The 22,108-nt window shown below is 40.7% G+C and overlaps 1 protein-coding gene across 1 annotated transcript in view; it reads left to right on the plus strand.

The window, feature by feature from the left end:
- LOC109633597 (phosphatidylethanolamine-binding protein 4) overlaps positions 1 to 22,108 on the plus strand; it is a 51,090-nt gene that overhangs the window by 10,773 nt on the left and 18,209 nt on the right. Inside the window, exon 4 of the mRNA XM_020093595.2 lies at positions 11,648 to 11,746. Within this exon, the coding sequence (XP_019949154.2) occupies positions 11,648 to 11,746 (99 nt within the window). The remainder of the gene's footprint in view (positions 1 to 11,647; positions 11,747 to 22,108) is intronic.

Genomic DNA, 22,108 nt, shown 5'->3' on the forward strand with positions numbered 1-22,108 from the left:
TGAAGTGGCTGAAGCTGCAAGCTCACCGCCCCTCATGGAACTAAGACCCCAGAGGCATTGTGGACACCATCCGCTCACGAGGAGAGGTGGGCAGAAGTCAACCTGCTTCTCAGCTGTGGAGCTGTCCCCACATTTCGCGTTGATTTTCTTTTTCTTTTTTTGTTCTGTTATTAGTCCAACTGTTGCACTCAGTCAGTGTTCTTAGGCACACGGCTCTGCCAGCACTGCCCACACTGTGGTGTGGAGGTTTGGAGCTCTCAGCTTTTTGAGCTGAACTGAAAGAGCTCTCTCACAGAGTAGGTGTTGGCAGGATGCTTTGTTTCTTTCTGTGAATGTCATGAGAGGTATGGATAATGAGAAAACTGAAGCACAGTGATGCCATGATTTATCTGGGTGCCAACTTTATGCCTGACTGCAGATTTGGGCATTTTCAGATAGACGATGCGCTTAACCTTTTCTTCAGACTCGACGCAAATCTGAGAATCAGAAGTGACAGTTACAATGTGTTTTTTCCTCAAAACACAACTCCACAGGCCGGGCAGCTAAAAGGTCTTGGTCAAATTCGAGCACTGATAATGTCCTTATTTGGCATAATTGCTCTATGGATGCACCTCGGGGCATTCGTTTTGCCAGATCGCATTAGCAGAACTGTAAGTTTACACTCGAAAACGTTCATTGTAGCTGAAGCCTGAGTCCATTCATTGTCTTCATGGTATTTAGCTTAATGTCTGTCAAAGTTAAATCACACATGATGGGGTCAAAGGAAATGTGGCTGGGCTGCAAGCCTCATTTAGTTTATTTGGATAAGAGTTTAAAGAGTCAACTGAAATATAAAAGCCTTTTAAAATTGTCTTAAAATCATGAATAAAATGTTCTTTATGATAAATGGAGAGGACTGCAATCATTCTGTCAATCAAAACCAACAGCAGTGTACCACTTCTTTAGATGAGGACATTAGGATGGATTCTTTGATCAATTCATTGTTTTGTCCATAAAACATCAGAGTGTAGGGTATCGTCTTTGCAGCTCCTGTTTCGTGTGGTCAACAACCCAGATACTCATATAACATATTCAGATATCTGTCACATAAAATAATGAAAATCAACACATCCTCACAATGGAGAAGCTCAAACAGGCACTTGGCATTTTGGCTTGAAAACAAATAATTACTTATTAAAATAGTCGCTCATTCATTTTATGCCGATCAATAATCAAGAAATCGTATCAGCTCTTGTTTCTTCTTCTAATACATTTAAACGCAAACTGTGTCTTAATTATATGCATCTAAAGAATGTAATTCTTATCTGACTTCTTAGATCATGGTTCAGTATTAAACAATGGAATTAGGGGATGAAATGATAAATGTTATTTCACTTCCTTTTCATCTTTGTATACATAAGACATTGTGTAGTATCTATTTGTGTTAAGCTTAGAATGAAGCATTGTTGATTCTGTATAACTACATTTACAGACAAATATAGTTTGCAGGAAATAAACTGTAGTTGCTATTAATTTAAGCTCATGACAGATATTATTATAACACTGTATGCAGTTAACTTGCTGGTAAGAAACAGACAGCTCACAGTTATTTCTCACATATCCCTTTCCTGTGTGTAAATATCACGTTTTTGTTCATATCACTGGTATATCTGATGAAAAGTTCCACTCTGCCTCTTATTCAGATTGGCAGGTAGTTGTGCACCTGCAGGTAATGTCTGACAGGTGTTGAACTCAAACTCTGAGGCCGTCCATACAACAGCTCCACGCAGACGAGCACTTCAAACTATGAGTGGTTGCTCCTTTTCATATCACAGAGAATAGGAGAAATTGATTGGAACTGGGAGGCTTAGGACTGGATTTTCCTCAACCATAATATTTTTTCTTTAACAACTGCAGCTTAAATTTAGATTTTTTTTTTTCTGGCTTTGTTTTTTATTTCTTTGTCCAAATCCTATCGAGTGGTGCTTCAGGTTTTTCCTTGAGTAAAAAGTTGATATTGTTGTGGGGAGGGAGAAAGGACTTTTTTTTCATGTGTGCAGGAATGTAGATTTCTTCCCCCCGTGAAATCCTAATTGTGCCTTGGAGGGCTGGTAGGGTATCTCTGCTCGGCTCAGCTCAACAGGATTTGTGTCTGTGTATGTTAGAGTATGTCTCTTAGCTTGAATGCGGATATAACCCTTTCATTGCACAAGCTGCTGATTCTTCATATTCGCCGATAGGCTGATCCTGTGCATCCGTATCTTTTTGTGGGAGACATTGAAAGTTTGTGTTTTTTTGAGGGAAGCTTCCATCTTTATTTTTTTTCTCTTAAAACATTTGATATTTTCTAAGAGTTAATGCCAATAACAAGTGGACCTCTTTCTGTGGATCAACCATATTTGAAAATTAAGCTCCTGAGAGCAGGCCTTGCCAATAGTGAACGGTCAGATCGAGAATATATCTCAGGTCAAAAACTACATCTGTCCCGTGTGCTTCCTGAATTATTGCTGTGCATTTATCTATGCAAATCCAGGATAAGATCCTATCTGCCTGCAGCGACATATCCCCCTGGATTTGGTCTATACGTGAATTAGGCAGGTTATGGTTGACAGTCAAAAAGGAATTGCAGCAACATATATGCGAAGATTATTGCTGTAGTCATTAATTGTTGCTTGAAAGGAGATTAGGATTACCGGTCCTGCAGAACACTAACACCTGTCCTTCCTCATATCCAACAATGTTACTTCAGTTTTCCTTATTTCAGTATCAGCTCAAGTTGGCAAAATAAAAAAGGCTGATTTATTCAAATGAATCATCAACACTGGAAATGATTCAATATGCGCCACATTCAGATGGGTGATATATTATTCCCTTGGGGAGAGGCAAAGATGGAGCTGTGGAGCTGTTTTATTTGTGCTCTCTTTATCAGTGTGTCAGGCAGAGAGGCTGAGCTTGTTCTCAATGAATGGACGAGCCCTTGAACCATAAACCTGTACCTCCTCTGATAACAGTTTCTGCATTGTGATATAAGTGCCATTCCCTGTGATGTCCTCTTTGACAGCGCTAAATATATCAACACGCACAAAATGATCTGTCAGACGAATTATTTTATTTCTACCAGTTCTCCAAAACTAAGGATTTTCAGCATGCACATTTGGAGACATACTGTATTGTGGACTTAATTAAGGATTCAAAGCAAAGTGCGTTATGGTTACAACTCACCCGGCTCTGCTATTCATGCTCATAATGTTTTACCTTTAGGTGAATGTTTACTGTACATTTTAGTCTTAGAAATCATTTAATGCTATTTCGTCTGCTGGGACCTCAGCCGGCTCTGACGTCTGAGATAGCCACATCTTCTAAGGTGATGAGAGTGCTCCCTGAATAACTCAGAGCCCGTGTGATGACATGGCCCTGATTGTCAGACTGGTGGGCTGGTGACACTGGAACACAGACGGTGCTTGTCTGTTTGAAATATTCTCTTTCAAGCTTCCAAGCCCTGGGCAGTCCTCTCTCCCAGTCTCCCAACACCCAGCTTCGCCCACTGAAACAAGACTTCCATACTGGAAAATCCGGCCCTGTCAACTGGCAGTCTGGACTTGGTTCAGCCCACATGCCAAGCACCCCCCCACCAACGCCACTTCCACCCCTTAATAGGCACTAGAGTTTGCCACCCCATGTAGATGCCTTTTGGTCGCCATCCATGGATGGCGTCAATAGCATCTTCCTACACAACAGTGACTGAACGGAGGGCACAAGAAAATGTGGGAATAATTTACACTTTCTCACTGTACTACCATCAGAAACCATAATTAATCATGATAGAAAAAATGTGGAAGCCATCTTGGCTGGTGAAACACACAGTGCCTGTGAACAGCCCTGACACCTTTAACAGCTCTGGTGGCCAAATAGGAATGGGTGTCAGAGTGCTTACAACTAAGCTCCCTTCATGGCAGCATGTAACCCATGATGGTGCTTTGTGAAAGTGTAACTATTGCAAGACTTAAATATATTTTCGTCAAATAAAATGCTGTTAAAAGGTCTCGAATCCTTCAGAATGTGGCAGAAAATTAAAGAATTTGAACAAAATAGCCGCCAAAAGAAATTGTAATAACCCTGATAAAGCAAAGCAAATTAAATACATGTTGTTTTTTTTTACAGCTTTGTTGCTGTTTTCATTTGCACATACACTAAACATCTACTATAAGCTCAGTAGATCTTAATAATTTTCTTTTTCATCCTCAAAATTCCCCTGAGGGCTTTTAGAATCAAAATAGTTGATTCAGATTTCCAAATCCTGGTGAAGTAATTAGAAAGTGCTCCCTATTAACTTTTATAGGCTGCACTTGGTGGTAAAATAGCAGATCTATGACTCCAAGTGTGTGACATGCTTGACAGACTAATTATGGTCATGAGTCCAGTGCTGTAATTTTCCCTGTTTGACTGTGTTGTGTTCTCAGCAGCCAGACTATACATGACAAAAATATTTCCCTCTTTCCTCATTTAGCTGGGTCATGACGCTCAGCACCTGGTTGTTACTTCGTTGTGGTTCTCAAACTTTTTTTGTTCACGCCCCCCACCCCACAATTTTTATCAATCATTCAAGGTAGAGTTGGTCATTTTTCTCTGAAATAGTTTCTGTCTTATATGTTGAAGTCCCCTTCATGCCCAGTTGGTCTTCATTAAATAACGGCGGTATGAAATCTTTCACATTATTGGTCAGTTTACCTGTCTGTAACTAACCGACCTGCCTGCGCATATCCTGTGCATGACTGGAGTCTTCAGCCGGAGAGACATAGACGGCTGAAGCAGAGACGATCAGTCAGAAGTTAGTGAGGGAGTCACAGAAAAGTGTTTTGGGGGTGTAGCTTTGATGAGAGGGCCGATGGGAGGCGATGGGATGTATTGTTTGCATCTTTTAAAGTATAGCCTGCTCTTTACCATCTAGCTAGCTTTACCAGGATTACCAACCCTAGCTTTAACCTTGATAAATGATTTATACAATCATAGAGTTATTTATTCACCTATGATTCCTACATTTTTTGTGAATTATAGCAGGAAAAACTAATAAAAAAGGCTTTATTTCCACTGTATTAATCATGTTTATTCAAGTTTCACTCCATATTTTTCGCCTGGTCATCCACGCTGACCCCCTGCAGTGGCTCCATGACCCCCCCAGGGGGGCCCACTCCTCGGGTCGAGGATCATTGCTTCAGAGTACCTGTTAATGGCAGTGTCTGTTTTAGAGCATGTGCATTTGCAGAAATGCTTTCATGGCAGTGAGTAGGTGTATGTGTGTAAAGCCACCACTAGAAAGTGTTGAAAGCCTCAGCTAGCAAGATCGCATCCAGGGTGACTAATAAGCTTAACATGAGCACGGCTGTGTTCGCAAGCACGGCGCGGTGAAAGAAGTCTTCGATGTTGAGAGAAATGCAGAAATGGTTCCCTAGGCTGCCACTAATTCCTTCACCCCCCTCAAGCATCAATCAGACTGTGAACCGTCTCACTGTGGCTTCGTTGCATTGCTCCAAACTGCACTGCTGAAGTGCACGGCTTCACAAACACAGTTCAGGACAGACTGCATTTAAACATCTTCACAAATCCAGATGTTCATTTGTGGCTTTAGACGAATATGACAATAAATCAAAATGTATTGTTCAATAGATTATATTCAGTGAACAGAATCTATAGGTTGTAAATTATATAACATTGTCTCGCCTTCCTTCTGTCGTGTGTTAATTTGATTACAATAAAACATATTAGAATAAAACATATTTGTACGTTCAAACAGTAAAAAGCGTAATGTGATTATGTGAACATGTAAACTTGTGTTTGATATTCCGCAGTGATTCTTCTTGAACTGCTGCCTCGTCGTAGCTCTCTCCCCCCTCTGTGTGGCCACAGTAGCTGGTGGGGATCTGGTAGCTGTGTTGTCTTTAGGCCTTAAATATGAATATGTGTTCATTTCCACATGTGGCTTTCTTTTGACCATGTGGCTCCTCCAAGTGTGGATTTATAAGCCACTTCACACTACACTCCTGTGTGGGAGGAAGGCTGAGTTAAAAATAGGCAGGTTCGGAGGTAGTGAGCAGCCCGCTTCACTGTGTGCGGTGCTTAAGAACACACACGAGTATTGGCATTGTGTTTGCATATCATTTATACGTGTCAATAACCAAACTGAATGTTGGAACCAGTTATGGTCGTTGTTATTGTGAAATTCCCCAAATCATCTTGTATAACAACCTCAAAAGGGTCATTAGCACTAGTGTTCTACTCAAGTGGCATAAAGCACTGACATTGTTTGTCATGGAGGTTAATGATAAATGAACCTTTATTAATTTTGTGTTAAATTACAAATTCAAAGGTTTTGAATTTCAAATCATCACTTTAAGCCCACTGTGCATGATACTGTGTACCTAGTATTTTTCCTTAATAGAATATCTTGAAGGGGCATTCCAGTGATTTATTATTTAGTAAGCATGCACAGTGGGTTTTGGTGAAAAACACTGAATTAAAAGTGCAAATTAAACAAATATTGTCCAAATATGAAAACACAGGATTTTTATAGTGAGATTTAAGCAGATGAAAAATTCAATTATCTGATATGAAAACTGGCGACAAGATGGACAGTAGTACTGGTAACAGAGTTCAGGAATCTGAGCTGGTGAGTCCTCTGATAGCAGAGAGCAGTTTGTCAGGTAACAAGGCAAGTGAGTTTTCCAACTTGCAGCTTTTTCTGAATCCAAACTTCACCGACAGAATAGAAAAGGCGGCAGAGGAGGCTGGCATGCAGAGCAGAGGAACTGAAATGAGCAGGGGTGGCTGAGCATGGCAGGTATTGTTTGTCAGGCAGGTGATCCAGGCACAAGTAGACGGATAGTAGAACAGAGACCGAGCAGGAAAGAAATATATAAAACTTGAAATAAGAGGGCGGCCAAAGCATTTCTACCACTTTACAAAGTCTCGTGGATGAATCAGTCTTGGATACTGCTTCTGGTCTGTCTGAGGTGAACGGGAAACTGGAAGTCACTCCCAACCAACCACACACGTAAACGAGAGGCAACTCCGCCAAGGCTAATACCTCATGTCGCCATGCTAAAGAAAGAGAAACACAATTCCTGAATCTGCCCGTTTACCTGGATCAGGTTCAAGACTAAATAGGTTTCTTGTTCGGGTGGTGCCCCACCCCTCCACAAAATTTCATGGAAATCACATCCGTAGTTTTTGAGTTTATTTGGACTGTAAATTACTTTCATACTAGATAGCTTCAGTTTCCTTTGTTTAAGAGTAATTTTATCATTCTTTGGAAAACTCCAAACCAACAGAAGTCATCATAACTACAACAGGTAGTGAGGTAGTACTCTACTGTGAGTAGTTAATTGACTTTTACATATAAAATTATTGAAGTATTGTCTCTCATCACATGATTTTTTTTTTGGTACCTGATAAGTGCAGACAATAGATAGATCAGAGTGGCTGTGTATATTTTGAAAGCTTCTCACAGACACACACACACACACACACACACACACACACACACACACCAAAGCCTCCCCACTCTCCACATTTAGCACAGCACTACCTGTGAAGCACTTTGAAGCATTTGTTTTGAAATGTGCCATATAAATCTTTACCTACTTAAAAAAGAAACATGCAGATCACAGAGCTGTTCTTGTATCCATGTCTCTGTAGTCACAACAATACCTTTTTTATGGTTAGAATAATAACATGCTGTTTGATAAGATTCCATGAAACTCAGTTTTTCCACTGTAGCAGATTACTGATCTGCCTGTGAAGGAGCTTTTATAATGTGATGTGGAACAAAGAGATTTCAAAGCTACTGCAGATTAGAGGTGGGGGTGGTGGGTGTGGTTGGGTGCTGATATCAATGGCAATGAAGACCTCCTCACCTGTAAAGGTTGTTGACTTCTAGGTGAGCCCCATTGCCCCCCTTCCTATCTCCATCTCATCTTTGGGTCTGCGGCCCCCTTACTCTCTGCTCAGGATTCAATTACTGCTGCCTGGCCGACCTCTGACCTCCCCTCCACCAGGATGAATCTCATCGTCTGACCGTGGTGCCGCAGTTCACCTTCCCCATCACTCCTCTGCCCCTCTCACAGCACCTATCTTACAAAATGAGACCTTTATACCTTGTCCTTAGTATAAAAGTTCACTCATCTTTGTTCTGTGAATTCACTCGAGACAAGATTATGCATTCAGCTTGATTTTGAATACTTTTGTGGCTGCGGAAATAACGAAAATGCAGCTGATATTTTTCTCCATCATCTGATAAATTCATTTCCACTTCCATGTTTTAGTTTCTGTTTTTCTGTATTTACAGATCGATCTTTCAACCTTGCTCTAAGCTGCAGTCGATGGTTGTTAAGCCATCGCTGTCTCTTAATCACAACACAGATACCTGTTAATTACCAAACGAGTTCAAGTATTTTTGGTACTTAAACATGGATTTGGGATCGATGCTTTCCTCTGCTCCGGGTCGAGCGCTGAGCACAGTTGACCATTTAATGAAACGTTGTGGGTTCGGCGCGTAGAGGCTGGAGGAGATGAAGCACAGGGAGGATAAAGCGATGGGTATATTAATAGGCAGCTGCATGGACGACACTGTTTGGTATTGGGTCAGGGATAAAGCATGAACTTGTAAACTCACTGAGGGGCCTCGCCTCCCTTCCTCCCTCCCGCTAACTCACTCTCGCCCTCCGTGGTGTCATCAGTTAGCAGAGCCGGGCTCGATAGCCCAGGCAGCTCTACGAGAGCAGCGATTAGACGTCTCTCTGATTCTCAGCCCCAGCAGAGTTCACTCAAAGGTAAGCCAGTAGTTTACATCCTCAGAGACACTCTCCCTTTGTTCTCTGCCGTCTTCTGTTTTGCAAATACTCTATCTATTCAATGCGACTGGCCTGGAGCGGGAGTTTCAAGTCGTCTCTTGAAAATATAATAATAAAAATATGTATTTAAAAAAAAACTAAACCTTCCCCCCACCCAAATACTCTATAGGTGTCACCTCCTTGTTTCCTCTCTAGCACTGACCAGTAGCTGCGACAGAGACGCCCAGTCAGCTGCAGGGTGCGCTCCAGCCGCCTGGCGTCTGAGGTTTGGTCCCAGTGGGCCGTTTTGCTGTGATCACAGCAGGCAGTGGGAGGTTAATCCCAAGAGAATGCAGGCTCAATATCCCCCGCCTCCAGCCTGCACCTAGGAGCCTCACATCCCCTCCTGTATAATGGCCCGATGGAGCTTTGTGGTCTGTGGCCGACACCTACCTACATTTCACTTCTCCTCAAAGCTCTCAGATTATAATGGCATTCTTAACGTCCTTTAGCCGCCATTACAGAGAACAACAGAGCACACAGCTGACCTCTCACCTGTTTTAACATAATCTAAATTTTATCTTTGTGTGCTCTCTATAATATAGACAATTAACTGTTGTTATTGATAGATTTGATTAGCAAATATACATTTCACCAATGCTCCACATGAAGTTTCCTCGTTAGAATTAATGATAAACACTAATATGGTTGGAAATGTGTGCCTTACAGTATCCAGCTATAAGAATTACCACTGTTTTGATATACATGTAGTTTTGTTCGAGCCCTGATAAATGATTTCAGATGGCAGAATATGCATCTGTTTTTCCCTGGAGTCTTTCACACATATCTGTGTGTAATTAATGTGGATTTTGACAGATGGAGGAAAAAAAATCCTTGTAAGAGAGAAGGGTACATGCCACAATGTGTGAAGTGCAAGCACGAAGGGAGCTTCTTGTATTATTTGCTGCCCGTGCCAGCTGGACCAGCCAGACTCTTACAGGTAGAAATTCAGGCACTGAGAAATCATTGAAATTCAGTCCCCTGCTATAAATAGGCCACGATTTTGTTGTTGCAGTTATCGAAATAAATGTGCTTAATGTTGTTCTAAATTTGGCTTTAGGAGAACTAAGCCTGTCCTATACAGTGAGCCTCTTTTTATGGTAACTTTCGTGACATATCCAATAAACTGTTATTTCTTTCAGTGATAATTGTGACTGGAGGTCATTTTTAATTTAAATGCTTAAATTGCCTTTGCGTATTTGTGTGCATGCATGTGCGTGCTTGCATATGCGCTGTTGTTTGAAACCATGCTATTTCTTAATGCATCAGGGCCTGACTTAAATATTAGTGTAACTACATTATCACAGTGTCTTTGCCTGGTAGCAAACATGTACAAATGAGGATTACAACTCTTGAGAAGGCAACAGGTCATGGTTGGTAAGCTGCCTGGGGGGGTCACTGATATAGAGTCACTTTTGACAGGCTGTGGAGGAGGCTCTATTGTTGCTGGTGTGTCTGTGTGTTACCTGCAGGCACTATCACTGAGACTACAGTATTATCCTATTATTAGGCTTAGTTGTTTACGCTTATTACTGCTTGTCAGGTAGGCAGAGAATCCTTCTGGAAATGAGCATCTGCAGAAAAATACGACTACTTTATCTCATTCAAGTACATCGGCTTAATTTTCTGAGGCCTTTAAGAACGTCTTGATAGGACACAACAAACAGAAATTTAAGGTGTATGTTTGCATGGGAGCGTTTGATTCTATGACGTGTTTCTCTGAACCACACACAGCGTTGTTTGGCACTCAGTGTGAGAATTAAAGAAATGCAACATCTGTTTTATATGTGTTAAAGCTGATAACATTATGGTCTCTGGTTGTAAGTATATACAGTAAGAGGACATCGTGGATTGAAACAGCCTCGATTAATGTCTCTGTTTGTAGAGGAAGTGAACAAAATAAAAAAAGCCCATCATATGGTCAGGCAGATTTTGGGCACGGGCCCAGGGATGACAAATGTGCTCTTGCAATAATTCAATCTGCTCTCATAATTCTCTAACTTTTAGGGACAGACCGTAGGAACATTTCTCCGGCAATTAAGCCGCCAAGTCAACGTCGAGTAGCTGTGATCAAGCGTTAGTTAAGATGCTTTTTCTCTCACTTTATCTATTGACAGATTGAGGGGTATAAAGATACTGGGTAAGTGGCAGAAAGTTACTGTGAATATGTTAACGAGATGAGTTGGTATCGGATCCAAAACACTGTCATGTTCATTGGTGTCACAGTTATTATATTAAGTTTAGGGAATAATGGAGAGGAGACAGAGCTGTAGTCTTTCTATTAAAGTGCACTGCAGTGATTTAGGTACTGTGTTTAATTTGTGTTAGAACAGTTTCATCCAATGTTTTCGGTTACAATATTATCACCTGTTTATTTATTCCGAATGTTTTAACATTTCAACTTTCCAAGCTGAAGTAAAACTGTTATGATCATGTTTCAACCCATTAAATAAGCAAAACCAGTCTTCGGATATCAACTGGGTCTGTGAGCTTCCTGTGCTCAACTGAAAACAAGCCATTTTATGAATAGAATAAAATTCACATTTTGCTGCATTATAAGTAAAAGCTAAGGAAGCAAAGTGAAGCATGTGTTTTCGAAGTATTGTTAACTGCAGGGACGGCTGTGGAGCCTTGGGGCAAAACGGCACATGGCTACACTTAAAAAGCAAAAAGGATCAGGTACCGCTGTTCCTGGATCTGCCTCTGGGCCAATCACAGTGTTTGTAGCAAAGCAGTTTTTTCTGTATTAAACACAATTATATATATGAATCTTATGTTTGCAGAGTAAGACGTATGTTCTGGTGATGGTGGATCCCGACGCTCCGAGGCGCACCAATCCAACGTCTGCATACTGGAGGCACTGGCTGGTCGTGGACGTACAGGTAAAGTCTGCAGTAACCTCTGCTCTCAGTTACAAGCACCCTTGTGTGTTTTGGTGATGGTGACACGGAGAGCATTTCTTATTGGATTATAGGAACTCATATGCTACAAATTTATGAAGTAGTGATTTTTTTTTCTCTCCTCTTGAAAATTGTGCATTTTCATAATCTCGGGGTCTCACTTGGCATGTCTCGTGTTTACATCTGCACTGGGGCCGATTGCAAGGCTGAAAAATTATGAATGGTTTTTAAGCCTAACTTGGTGAAGAAAAGATGCCAAGTTCAAAAAATGTTAATTTTTCATATCATGTATCTTGTGCAATAAATGCCTGTGACAAAAGTGTGGGAGTAAGTCTTTCTAAATGGCTGTGAAAGTTTGCAAGGCCCTGTCAGCAGCAATTTCCCTCTGCTGCGGAGAGCCTGGGACGTGTCAATGCAGGCGTGTGAGACTGAGATTGAGGAGAGCAGCATGCGAGGCGCACACTCTTTCTCCCATAGAGCTCCAGTCCCTCAGCTCCCCCTCCAGTGGAGAGATCTTGGCAGAGTGTCCTCCCTTCATCTGTTCCCCCAGGCAGAGCAGCTCCCCCAATGATCCACACTTCTCCATATTTTACACCCCCGAAATGGGCACGGCTCCGATCCCCTTATTTCTCTTCATATTTCTCTCCTTTTCATCCGTTCGTTTGTGTGTTTTCACATTCTTGCATTCTAACGCCAAATGCGTGTTGAGTTGTTGATTGCCTCAAATATTTGGAGGTTTGCAGACATTTTCTAATCCCGCGGGAACTGGGAGATCAACCCAGTAGATTAAGACTAGTGGTCTTAAAAACAAGCACACAAAGAAGCTTCGCCGATGTATCACTGCTCCCGTTTCATTTCATAAGGCGTTGTCGTACACTAAGTAAATGCCACATTGATTTCAAAGATCCAAATGTGATGTATCTGAGATATACATTTGAGTGAATCTACAATAGGCGTGAATTCAGAATTTTGTGATTCAGCTCGTCTGCGCTGCACTTGAAGAGATGATTTATGCAGCCTTAAAGAATCTGAATAGTTACCTCATATCACTCACAAACATCCCCGATATAGAAAAGTAATTTCCACTTTATAAAATTACATCAGGCATCACCGTTGCTTCTTATTTTTAAGCCCATAAAGTCTGTCTGGCCGCGTGACCGGCTGTGAATAAACAAATGTCTTTCAAGTGCTCAGACGGACCACATTCACTCCAGCTATTCAATTGCCTGTCACTTGTGTGGGTGTTGACCTGCGCTGCCCATAAAGGGATTGGCCAATGTGATGGGATGTTTCTCTGATTGTGACTGGTGGTTGGTCAGAAGGGTTAATGAGCCTTTTGAGTGATGCCAACCGATAGTGGGAGGTGTTTAATTGAGCAGTGTGGATAGGTGACATCACACAACCTCAGTTTTGCTCCTTTTTTTTTTCCAAGAGTCGATGTGCATCTATTGGATTTTGTTTCGGTGCAGTTCTGATTGTGACAGCAATGTAGGTCAGTTTATGAATTAATGCAGTTGTAACGCGGCAAAAAATAAGACTAGTGATTACATTTGATAAATGATTTTATTATTATTATTTGTTCCCTTTTGGTCTGTTCCATCTGTTTATGATAGAGAATGAAGTTCTCGATGAAAACACGTTTGGCATTTCAATAGATATTTTCTGGCAATGTGTTTGTTGATTGTTTTGTAAAGCACAGTATCTTTTTTAGCTGAAGTCAGAGGTCATGCTTTCAAAAGTCAAGTGGATTTTCGATCCTCGCTTGTCAGACAGTGCGAGCCGCAGCCGCCATTTTCTTTTCATACATATATATTCATTAGTCCAAGGTCGTGCAGTCTTGCCCCAGTTTGTGGATGTTTCCATAATTAGTGTTCTTTATCCGTAGCCGCAGCGATGAAGGCAGAGGATCTCTTTAATTCAGCTGAGAGAGAGTGAGTGAGGTCAAGCTGGACAGAGCAACGCGGCACCCCTAGATTTACTCTTCGTCTTCAGCTGCGGTCTCATTAGAGAAGCGGTGGTAGCAGAACAAGGACACACCTCGGGTATTACACACACATCACTCACCTTGATTTGAGCTGTTGTCTTCACGTACCCAAACATGTGCAGAGGATCTCCTCGCTGTGTGTCAGCCATAAAACAAAACCCTCTTAACAACAGAGAGAGGAATCACACATAATGTACAGTGTTCATATTCAAACTGTATTTATCCACATCTGCAGTGTATAGAGCCCTAAAAGAAGCAGACGTATAAGCCTTAGAAACGTTAAGGTTTTTCCTGAAGAGAACATTTTGTGTTAGTTAAACATGATAAGTTCTTCTGTGTGATTAATCATGAAGTTTAAGTTTATGAAAGAGCTCTGCTGAAGCAGATTTTAGGTTGAAGTACTTTGGACAGAAGACAGAACATTTTGTTTGCATTTTTATATTTAAGTAGATTTGGTCTCGCCTGACAAATCTGCCCTTAAAGTTTTCAGGCTGGCTGGACAAACTGAGCAACAGATGGAAAAGGATGTAAGGCTTTCAGACTGATTTCTTCACAACAACAAAATAATTGACAGACCATAGAAAAGACGTAAAAATGACACTCTACTTTGAGAATAAACTTAACAGGGTATACGAGGGGAAAGCACAATATCAAAAACAATATATGGTATTTAGATCTTATAAAAAAAATACATTGAAATCACATAGTCAATGAATTAATTATATTAAATGATTGATTTTTAAAGTAGCTCAACTGGCCTGAACTCAACGGTTGTTGAGCTCAGTTGGTGGTTAATCCTACACTAGGTTAGATGACACAAAAGACAAGAAGTAAATTTAACTGAGTTATTATCTTATGATCAGGATTTAACTCTAACTGTCACTCTTGCTTTGGCTGTTTGGTTTAGTTTGTTGCTGTTTTAAATAATATACATTTCTTATATTATGTATTTGTGACATAAACACAATTATATGTTTAAAAAAAGTTATTATTTAGTTATACTTAATGTTTAGTTTAGTGAATTTGGGCTTTGTGTGACTCAAATGTTTTCCCCTCTGCACCAGATTTTTGGTGTCATAAAAGTCGATGTGGGCAGGTTTTTGTGTGTGTATGACACAATAAATAATGTAACTTACTAAGTGTGTGAGACAGTTGTATTTTAATGTTTATGTCAGGTGTCACATCTTTAATTCAACCGGCTGCACCACTCACAGCATCATTACTTTTGACAACCCAGAACAATTTAATCCAGCAGTAAAAAGTGTAAACTGTGTGGGTATCTCTTCTTCTCCCACCAGCTGTCCACTCTCTTTTAGTGCTCACATTATTAGATGCTGTATATGAATTTCCACTGCAATTGCCCATTTTCAATGACCCTTCAAGGTACAGAAACAGTAATTTAGAATCTTCTGCAACTCTCTCTGTTTTACATCAATTATGGACAATTACCAAAATAACCATCAACAGATTGTTGTCTCGCTCTCGAAGTCGAATTCCAGATTGCGAGCCCCTCCCTCCCTCCCTCCCTCTCGCAGCTCTCCCAGAGTCTGAATCAATGCAGATGTTCCGGTTTGGTCTCGCAGCGATAATTACTGTAACAAGCAAATCATTAGTATCTGAATAGAGGCAGCTTACATAAATACAGCACTGGGTGTTACTTTTACTTGTTAATACTTATTCTCTCATTATAGTTTCGGCAGTTTGAAAGTCAACATGATGCAACGTGAACTTGCAAAACAGTTGCTACAGTTAATGCTCTTTTCTGCTCTGAGAAAAGCCAAGGTATTCATTATCTCTGTAAAATCCCATTTAAACAGACGTCTAGCCTTAGGTTTTTATGGATTTTCTTCTTACTTCTTTTAATGTGTGAAGTTTCTCTGCTTAGGGTTTGTCTCCATGAAAGGTATTAGTTGTCTGACAAACTTGCCCTAACCCTAATTTTATGCAGAGGAGTCCGTATTAGAATAATTAGTGGACTGAAATTATTTCTGGTTGAAGGACTCTTGGAAAAAAAATATTTAAAATCCATGTATATAGTAAATCCACAATCTTTTCTCTTGACATATTGTAACCTCTTCATGCTTTGGTGGTCTCCATGCTGTCCTTCACTTCCAGATTCCCTTCAATAAGGTCTGCGAACTGGAAGCCATCGCGTGTTTGTTAATGTTCTCTGTTTGGCGTTGAACTGCCGGCCAGTTGGACCATTCGCTGTGGTCATTATTATGGTGCACAAGGGATATGCATGCTTTAACATCCATCTCTGTTGTAGCGGCTCCCGGAGGAGGACAGAGCTTGTGTTCTGCTGCTGGTCAGGCAAATACAAACAGTGAAGTATTGTGAGTGTGTCAGACCAGCTGGCTTTGTGTTTGCGAATTCTGCGGCCTGCAGAGATCGTCTGCTCCACACCTCAAGATGTCCTTTAGCTGCAAACGAATAGGCGTGTAAGTCCTTACAGTATTCATTCACTCATAAAAGTTATGTTAAAACAATTGTGTCGTTTTGTCTCTGATCCACCTTTTTGTTTCATGCAAAGTGTTTGTACAGCTTTAATTGTAATGAAGAAATACTGTGCTGTAACAACAGTTCATGTCTGTGAGGAATAAGATACAACAGGTTGTGGCTGCACAACTTTTTGGTCTGTAGAAATTTCTCTCATAATACGAGTGATTAAAATACATAGTCACACCCAGTTTATCCTTAATGTGCAGCCAGTCACGTACAACACGTCCTGAGTGACTAGAGTTTATGTCTTGATTTTCTAAACTCACAGTTCATGTCACAGTTTTGCAGTATTTCACTATCCAGTGTTTGAAATTGCACTTTTTTTTTATTTGTGCTAAAGTCTTAGTTTGTTTTAGCAAAATAGCAATATTCAATATTGCAAATAAACATACATAATTGCATTGTTCTTCATCCTGTAATTATCCCTACTGTGGCATGTTACGATATAAGCGTTTATGTTTGACAGACAGCTGCCCCCATATGGAAGCCAAAACAATTTCCCAAAGGCCAGGCGAACCATAGCTAGCTTCATTGTGAGAACAAAGAGCCATTGGTATTATTCATAATTAAACTCTTATTGTGTACTCTGCTGAATATTTCCATTCTTCTGCCTCTCTCCTGCTCACTCTCTTTTCCCCTCGCGCTACTTTGCACCTCGTGCTGGGAACATCTGTCTGGCGTCAGAGTGGAGCCTGGCTGTGCAGATTGGAGCAGGTAGAGGAGCACATTGTAGCCCAGCTAATGATGAGAGTGTCTGCCCTCTCTCTTGGAGGAGATGCAAGCTGCTGCTTCACGCTCGCTCACTCCACTCATACGCCCAGGGAAACAGATTTCCAAACATATGCAGTATGTTTTTAATCCAGTTGAGCACTTCATTTCCCAGCAAACACAAATAACCTTACGGGACATCCATATCTTATGACAAGGGGGTGGGCGCAAAGGAATTGAACAATTTTCCTTTTTAATTTTTTTTTTCCTCCAAAGTTGCTAAACATGCTCATAACCCAGGTTAACAGTTTGTTTGTTTTTGGTTTCACAAACTTTTACTCAGAGCTGCCTCCTGGCTCCAAGTCATATGAAGCAACTTTACCCAATCTAAACTCCACTCTCTGCACCTGTCGTCATCCTTTGTTTCAACTTTAACTGACGGCACGAGCACATGTTGTTCGAGTGAAGTGTCTTAAAGAATTTCAACAGATTGTTGGCATTAATATATGGATCGGGCGTTAAGTATAACAGGTGCTGTTTATATGATTAGAAGTGATAGAAGAATATAAAGAATGCTTCCTGTTCTTTAACTTGTCAGTAAACTTGAATACTGTATTTTCTGTTTCATACTTAATATTTTGGCTTGAATTAGTTTGACCGTTATAAAGTTTACATGCAGGTCATTCATCTTTTTTCATAACTACCGAAACCTCCCCTGGTACAAGTCAACAATAGTCCTTAACATGGAAGCGCAGCTGGAGGTGCTTAACATTTAGAGCAGTGCTCATCCTGCTGTCAGCGTCAGCCAGACAAATGTCAGAGGTGCTACTACATCGAGTTCAGCTTGTGGAAGTCATTCCCCCACTAAACCTCAGCAGACTCTCCTCACAGCCTCTCGCCGCCAGATCTGGATGTTAGTGTTTGTTAGTGTGGTCTCTTTTTTATGTGAGTGTGACCTCTTTCAAAAATGCACACGTTCATGTGTGTCTTTTTTTTAAGCCCCTTTTTCACTGGTCACTAACATCTGGCTTTTGTCTGCAATAGGAATGGATACAATCCGTGTTCACTCCCAGAATCTGAAGTTGACATTTGTTTTTTTTAAATCTTATCTTTATTTTAGTTTTTTCAGCCCTGGCTCAGATCAACTGTAATGTTAATATGAACAAGCTCATTTCTTCTTCTTCTTCTTTATATTGTCAGTCTAGGTGCTGATGCTGCATCCTTTCCAATGCAGCAACTTGTCATCTTATTTGTCTTCCACTGTCCATATCACTCTGTCACATCTGGATCTTCTGGTCCTGTTTTCAAACTCCCTGTAATAATCCCATCACGTTTTTATCTGATCTTATCTCACAGCTTATTAACAAACAGGTTCTTCTTCAGTGTGGGCTGCTGCTCTCACTGTTCTCTGCCACCTAAAGGGAGAATTACATAAGAATCCTCCGCTCAGTTGTCAGCTCCATCCCCCGTCCACATACAACACACACACACAGCTGATAACCTACCAAACCTCTTGCTATCTCTATAACAACTGACCTCCCTGCTCTGGTTGCCGTGGTGAGATGATTGAGGAGGTTTCACTGCATGAAGAACGTGAGCTGCTAAAGCTGTTTGGTCAGCGAGGGAATAATCATCCATAAATTACAGTTTTTAAATGTTGCCTAATGTTTCTTTATTTTCTAGGAAACCAAATTTCTATTGACTTCACCACATGGATTTCTGTCTTTTTTTCTCTATCTTTTACATGTTTATTTTATTTAAGTAGGCCTATGCTATGTGTCAGTGTGCACACTGTCCTGGATATATCATGATCACTCTCCAGGAAAAGAAGGACAACCTGGAAAGCCCTCTTTGATCCAGTCTGTCACACTACAGCCTAGTAGAGAAAAAAGAACATATTGGACCCGCTCCATGCAAATGCAGTTAAAAAAAACAGTAGCAATGCACACATAAAGGCGCTTCTTTTAATATGTGCCCCCTTTCTTCACACCCACGACCATTGTGTATAAAATCCTGTTTTTCCTGAAAAGATTTCTAGTCGCAGCCGCAGACAATGTTCCCCCACACAAGCTGTCGTCTTTGTCATATCCCCCCCCTCCCTTCCCCGCCACTCCACTTCAGTCAGTAAAGCAGGATCTCTGGCAGTCGGCCCCATGTGCGAATTTGTGTTTCAGGGTACAGGTGGGGGGTTTGCCGGAGTCTGCCTACCTGTTCCCCGGGTCAGTCTTGACAGACATGCAGAAAGAGAAAAAAAAAGAGAAGTTGGAAACCAGAAGGAGGGAGAAAGGGGCGGGTAAATGAACAAATGTCAGGGTCAGTGGGGGGTTGCTGTGGCCGCGGCTGTGGAAAATGCTTCCTCATAGGGGTGTCTCCTGATAGGGGACGGTAAAGGGGAGTGAGGCATGCTGATAAAAACAACTCACTAACAATTATGCTCACCTAAAATAGCCCCTATTTAAGTATATAGCATGCTTGCCAGTTAATTGTACACAAAAAACAAAGACTTCACAAAGGACCTCCTGCAGCCAATGTATTTTCTTGTATTTTGGCATCATAATTAACTGTGACAGCTATGAATGCAAAGTTGGCAGATATTATAGTGGCCTGTCTAACTCTACATACTGATTATGATTGTTTGGATTCCAAAAGTTATTCTAAACTGCAAGAACAGAAAAATGCAGCATAGTTCTTATTGTATACTAAACAAATACCTAGAGCTGGTGTGGCAGCACAGATCATCTTTAATATAATCAATCCAGCATAAGAAATGTATCCAAATATAGTAAAATCTGTCTTATTGAGTACATAATAGTTGCCATGGCTTTGTGATGGAGGTTTGACAATTATCGGTCGATGTAGATAGAAATTGTAGAACAAAGCTGGACTCTATTTTACTGCTATGATATTCTGCCTTTGTGAATACAGCGAGTACTTGTCAAACATTGTACAGGAGGATGAGTCCATTCTGTGCATATCACAGCCCATATCTGTGTCTGGCCAAGCAGCTGACTACGTGTGATTTAATGACAGCGTTCCTGATATTCTCAGGAGAAAATGCTTTTCATAATGACAAACAAAAAGCCCCTGTCGATGCGGTACGTTAAGTAGAAGACGATGTTGCACTTGAATAATTTCCTGTGAATTGTTCTCGAGATTTGTTCAACTTGCTCTTATTGATATGCTTTAGGACTAACAACCATAAAATCTACTAAGACCTCTGATCTGTACTATTGACCATTATCATAGCCAAGAGGTTTGTTACAATGTGGTATTTTTATGCTACAGTTGGTGTGAAACCTGTTTACATTCCAGGGTGCTGTAGTTCACTTCTCTCCGCAGCTCAGTCGGATTCCAAAGCACTGTATAGATTTCTTTCAGCTGATGAAATTAAAAAGACAGCAGTGTGTGTGTGGTGTGCCTTCCAGCAACGCGATTTGCCTGCGAGTTCACGATACGGGTTGAGAGGGGAGTTCCTTTGGGGGGGATTAAATAGCTCCCTCTCTTCCTTCCCTCCTCCCCTGCCCTCCATACTTGCAGAACATAAACAGCTTGCAGGGCTGTACAGTACTTGTACAACATGTTTGCCACAGTGCTGCTCACAGGTAACAATAAGCCAAGGTCAAAGGTTAAGAGGGATTGTGGAGCGCGAATTCTTCTGTGTTCCTCTGGCAAACATTGTGCACAGGAAACAGTGCCGATAGGATCACTGGGAGAAAGAAAGTGTGTGAGAGACAGGGAGAGCGAGTTGGCTCAGTAGAGAGGGGGTAGAAAGAACAAGATGAGGGTCAGTTTCACTAAGATGTGTTATACTGGTCTATAAGGCGAGCACAGTCTGCAAGGTGGGTCTGCAAGGTTAGGACAGACAGAGGCCGGTTTATAGGTTATAATAACCTTAGACAAGTATATAAGGTTCGGACAATCTTAAATGTGTCTATAAAGTGAGGAAAGTCATAAATGGTTAAATAGGGGTAGGACAGTCTAAAGTGGATTTATACAGTTAGGAGAGTCTTTAGTCGGTATAGAGGTTAGGTCAGTCCTAGACATATATATAAGGTTAGGAGAGTCATTAGTTGGTATAGAGTTTGGACAGTTGATAGACATAAGGTTAGGGGAGTCATTAGTAGGTATAGAGTTAGGACAGTTGATAGACATATCCATTAGGTTAGGACAGTCTTAGACTTGTCTATAAGGTTTGGATATTCTTGGATGGGTCTATAGGGTTAGGATTGTTGAAGATTGGTTTATAGGTAAGGATGGCCTTAGATTGGCAATACTTTTAGAACAGCCTAGGTTTTGGACAGTCTTAGATTGGTTTATAGTTTTATGATAGTCTTAGACAGGCCTGTTAGACTAGGACAGTCTCAGTTAGGGTCATAGGTTAGGATAACTGTACAAAACCTAAAACTGACATTAAGCTTAAAAAAGGTTCAGATTGTTGCAACTGCACTTGCTGACACACAGAGACTGCTTAAAGAAAGATGACAGCATCTGGGGTTCATCCAAGCTGCTTAAAAGGACTTGTGCTTTTGTATCCTGTTTATTTATTTAGTTCATATTCTTCTTTGTGGATTTAAAATCAACTAGAAACTGTTTCTAACTAGAAGCAAAAAAGCTAAATGAGTAAAAAGTATATTTCCCTATAAACTAGTATCTGCATAAATGAGCAGAAAATATTAACAAAAGGCGACTTTGAAATGATTGTGTATTACTGTACTTGTGTAAATGTACTTATAAATTTCCTCACTTCAATGTCTTATCTATAGCACCATTTTTGATAATAAATTGAAATCTATTTGCATTTTTGTCCAATTTTCTCTTAATTCTTTAAGGATTTCCATTTGCCCAGATTTACCAAACAAAAAAATTCACACAGATTCTCAAAATCTACAGTTTAGAGCTACTGAAGAACTTGCATGTCTGTCTGAACTCTGACGGCTGGTAAGATATAAGCTGTAATTTAAAGTCTATCTTTGTAAAACCAGATTTCTGCATCTGTCAGGCTCTTTGAATGGGAAAGAGATTATCCATTTAATCTCTTAATCATACACACTGCACACATTGTTGGTGCTGTACCTTAAACCTCTGTCCTGATCGGATCTATCTCAACCACCTTTTGTGATGATTCTCTCTAACCCACCGACTAATTCAGG

Source organism: Paralichthys olivaceus, chromosome 4 (assembly GCF_024713975.1).
Source record: "Paralichthys olivaceus isolate ysfri-2021 chromosome 4, ASM2471397v2, whole genome shotgun sequence".
Taxonomy (NCBI): Eukaryota; Metazoa; Chordata; class Actinopteri; order Pleuronectiformes; family Paralichthyidae; genus Paralichthys; species Paralichthys olivaceus.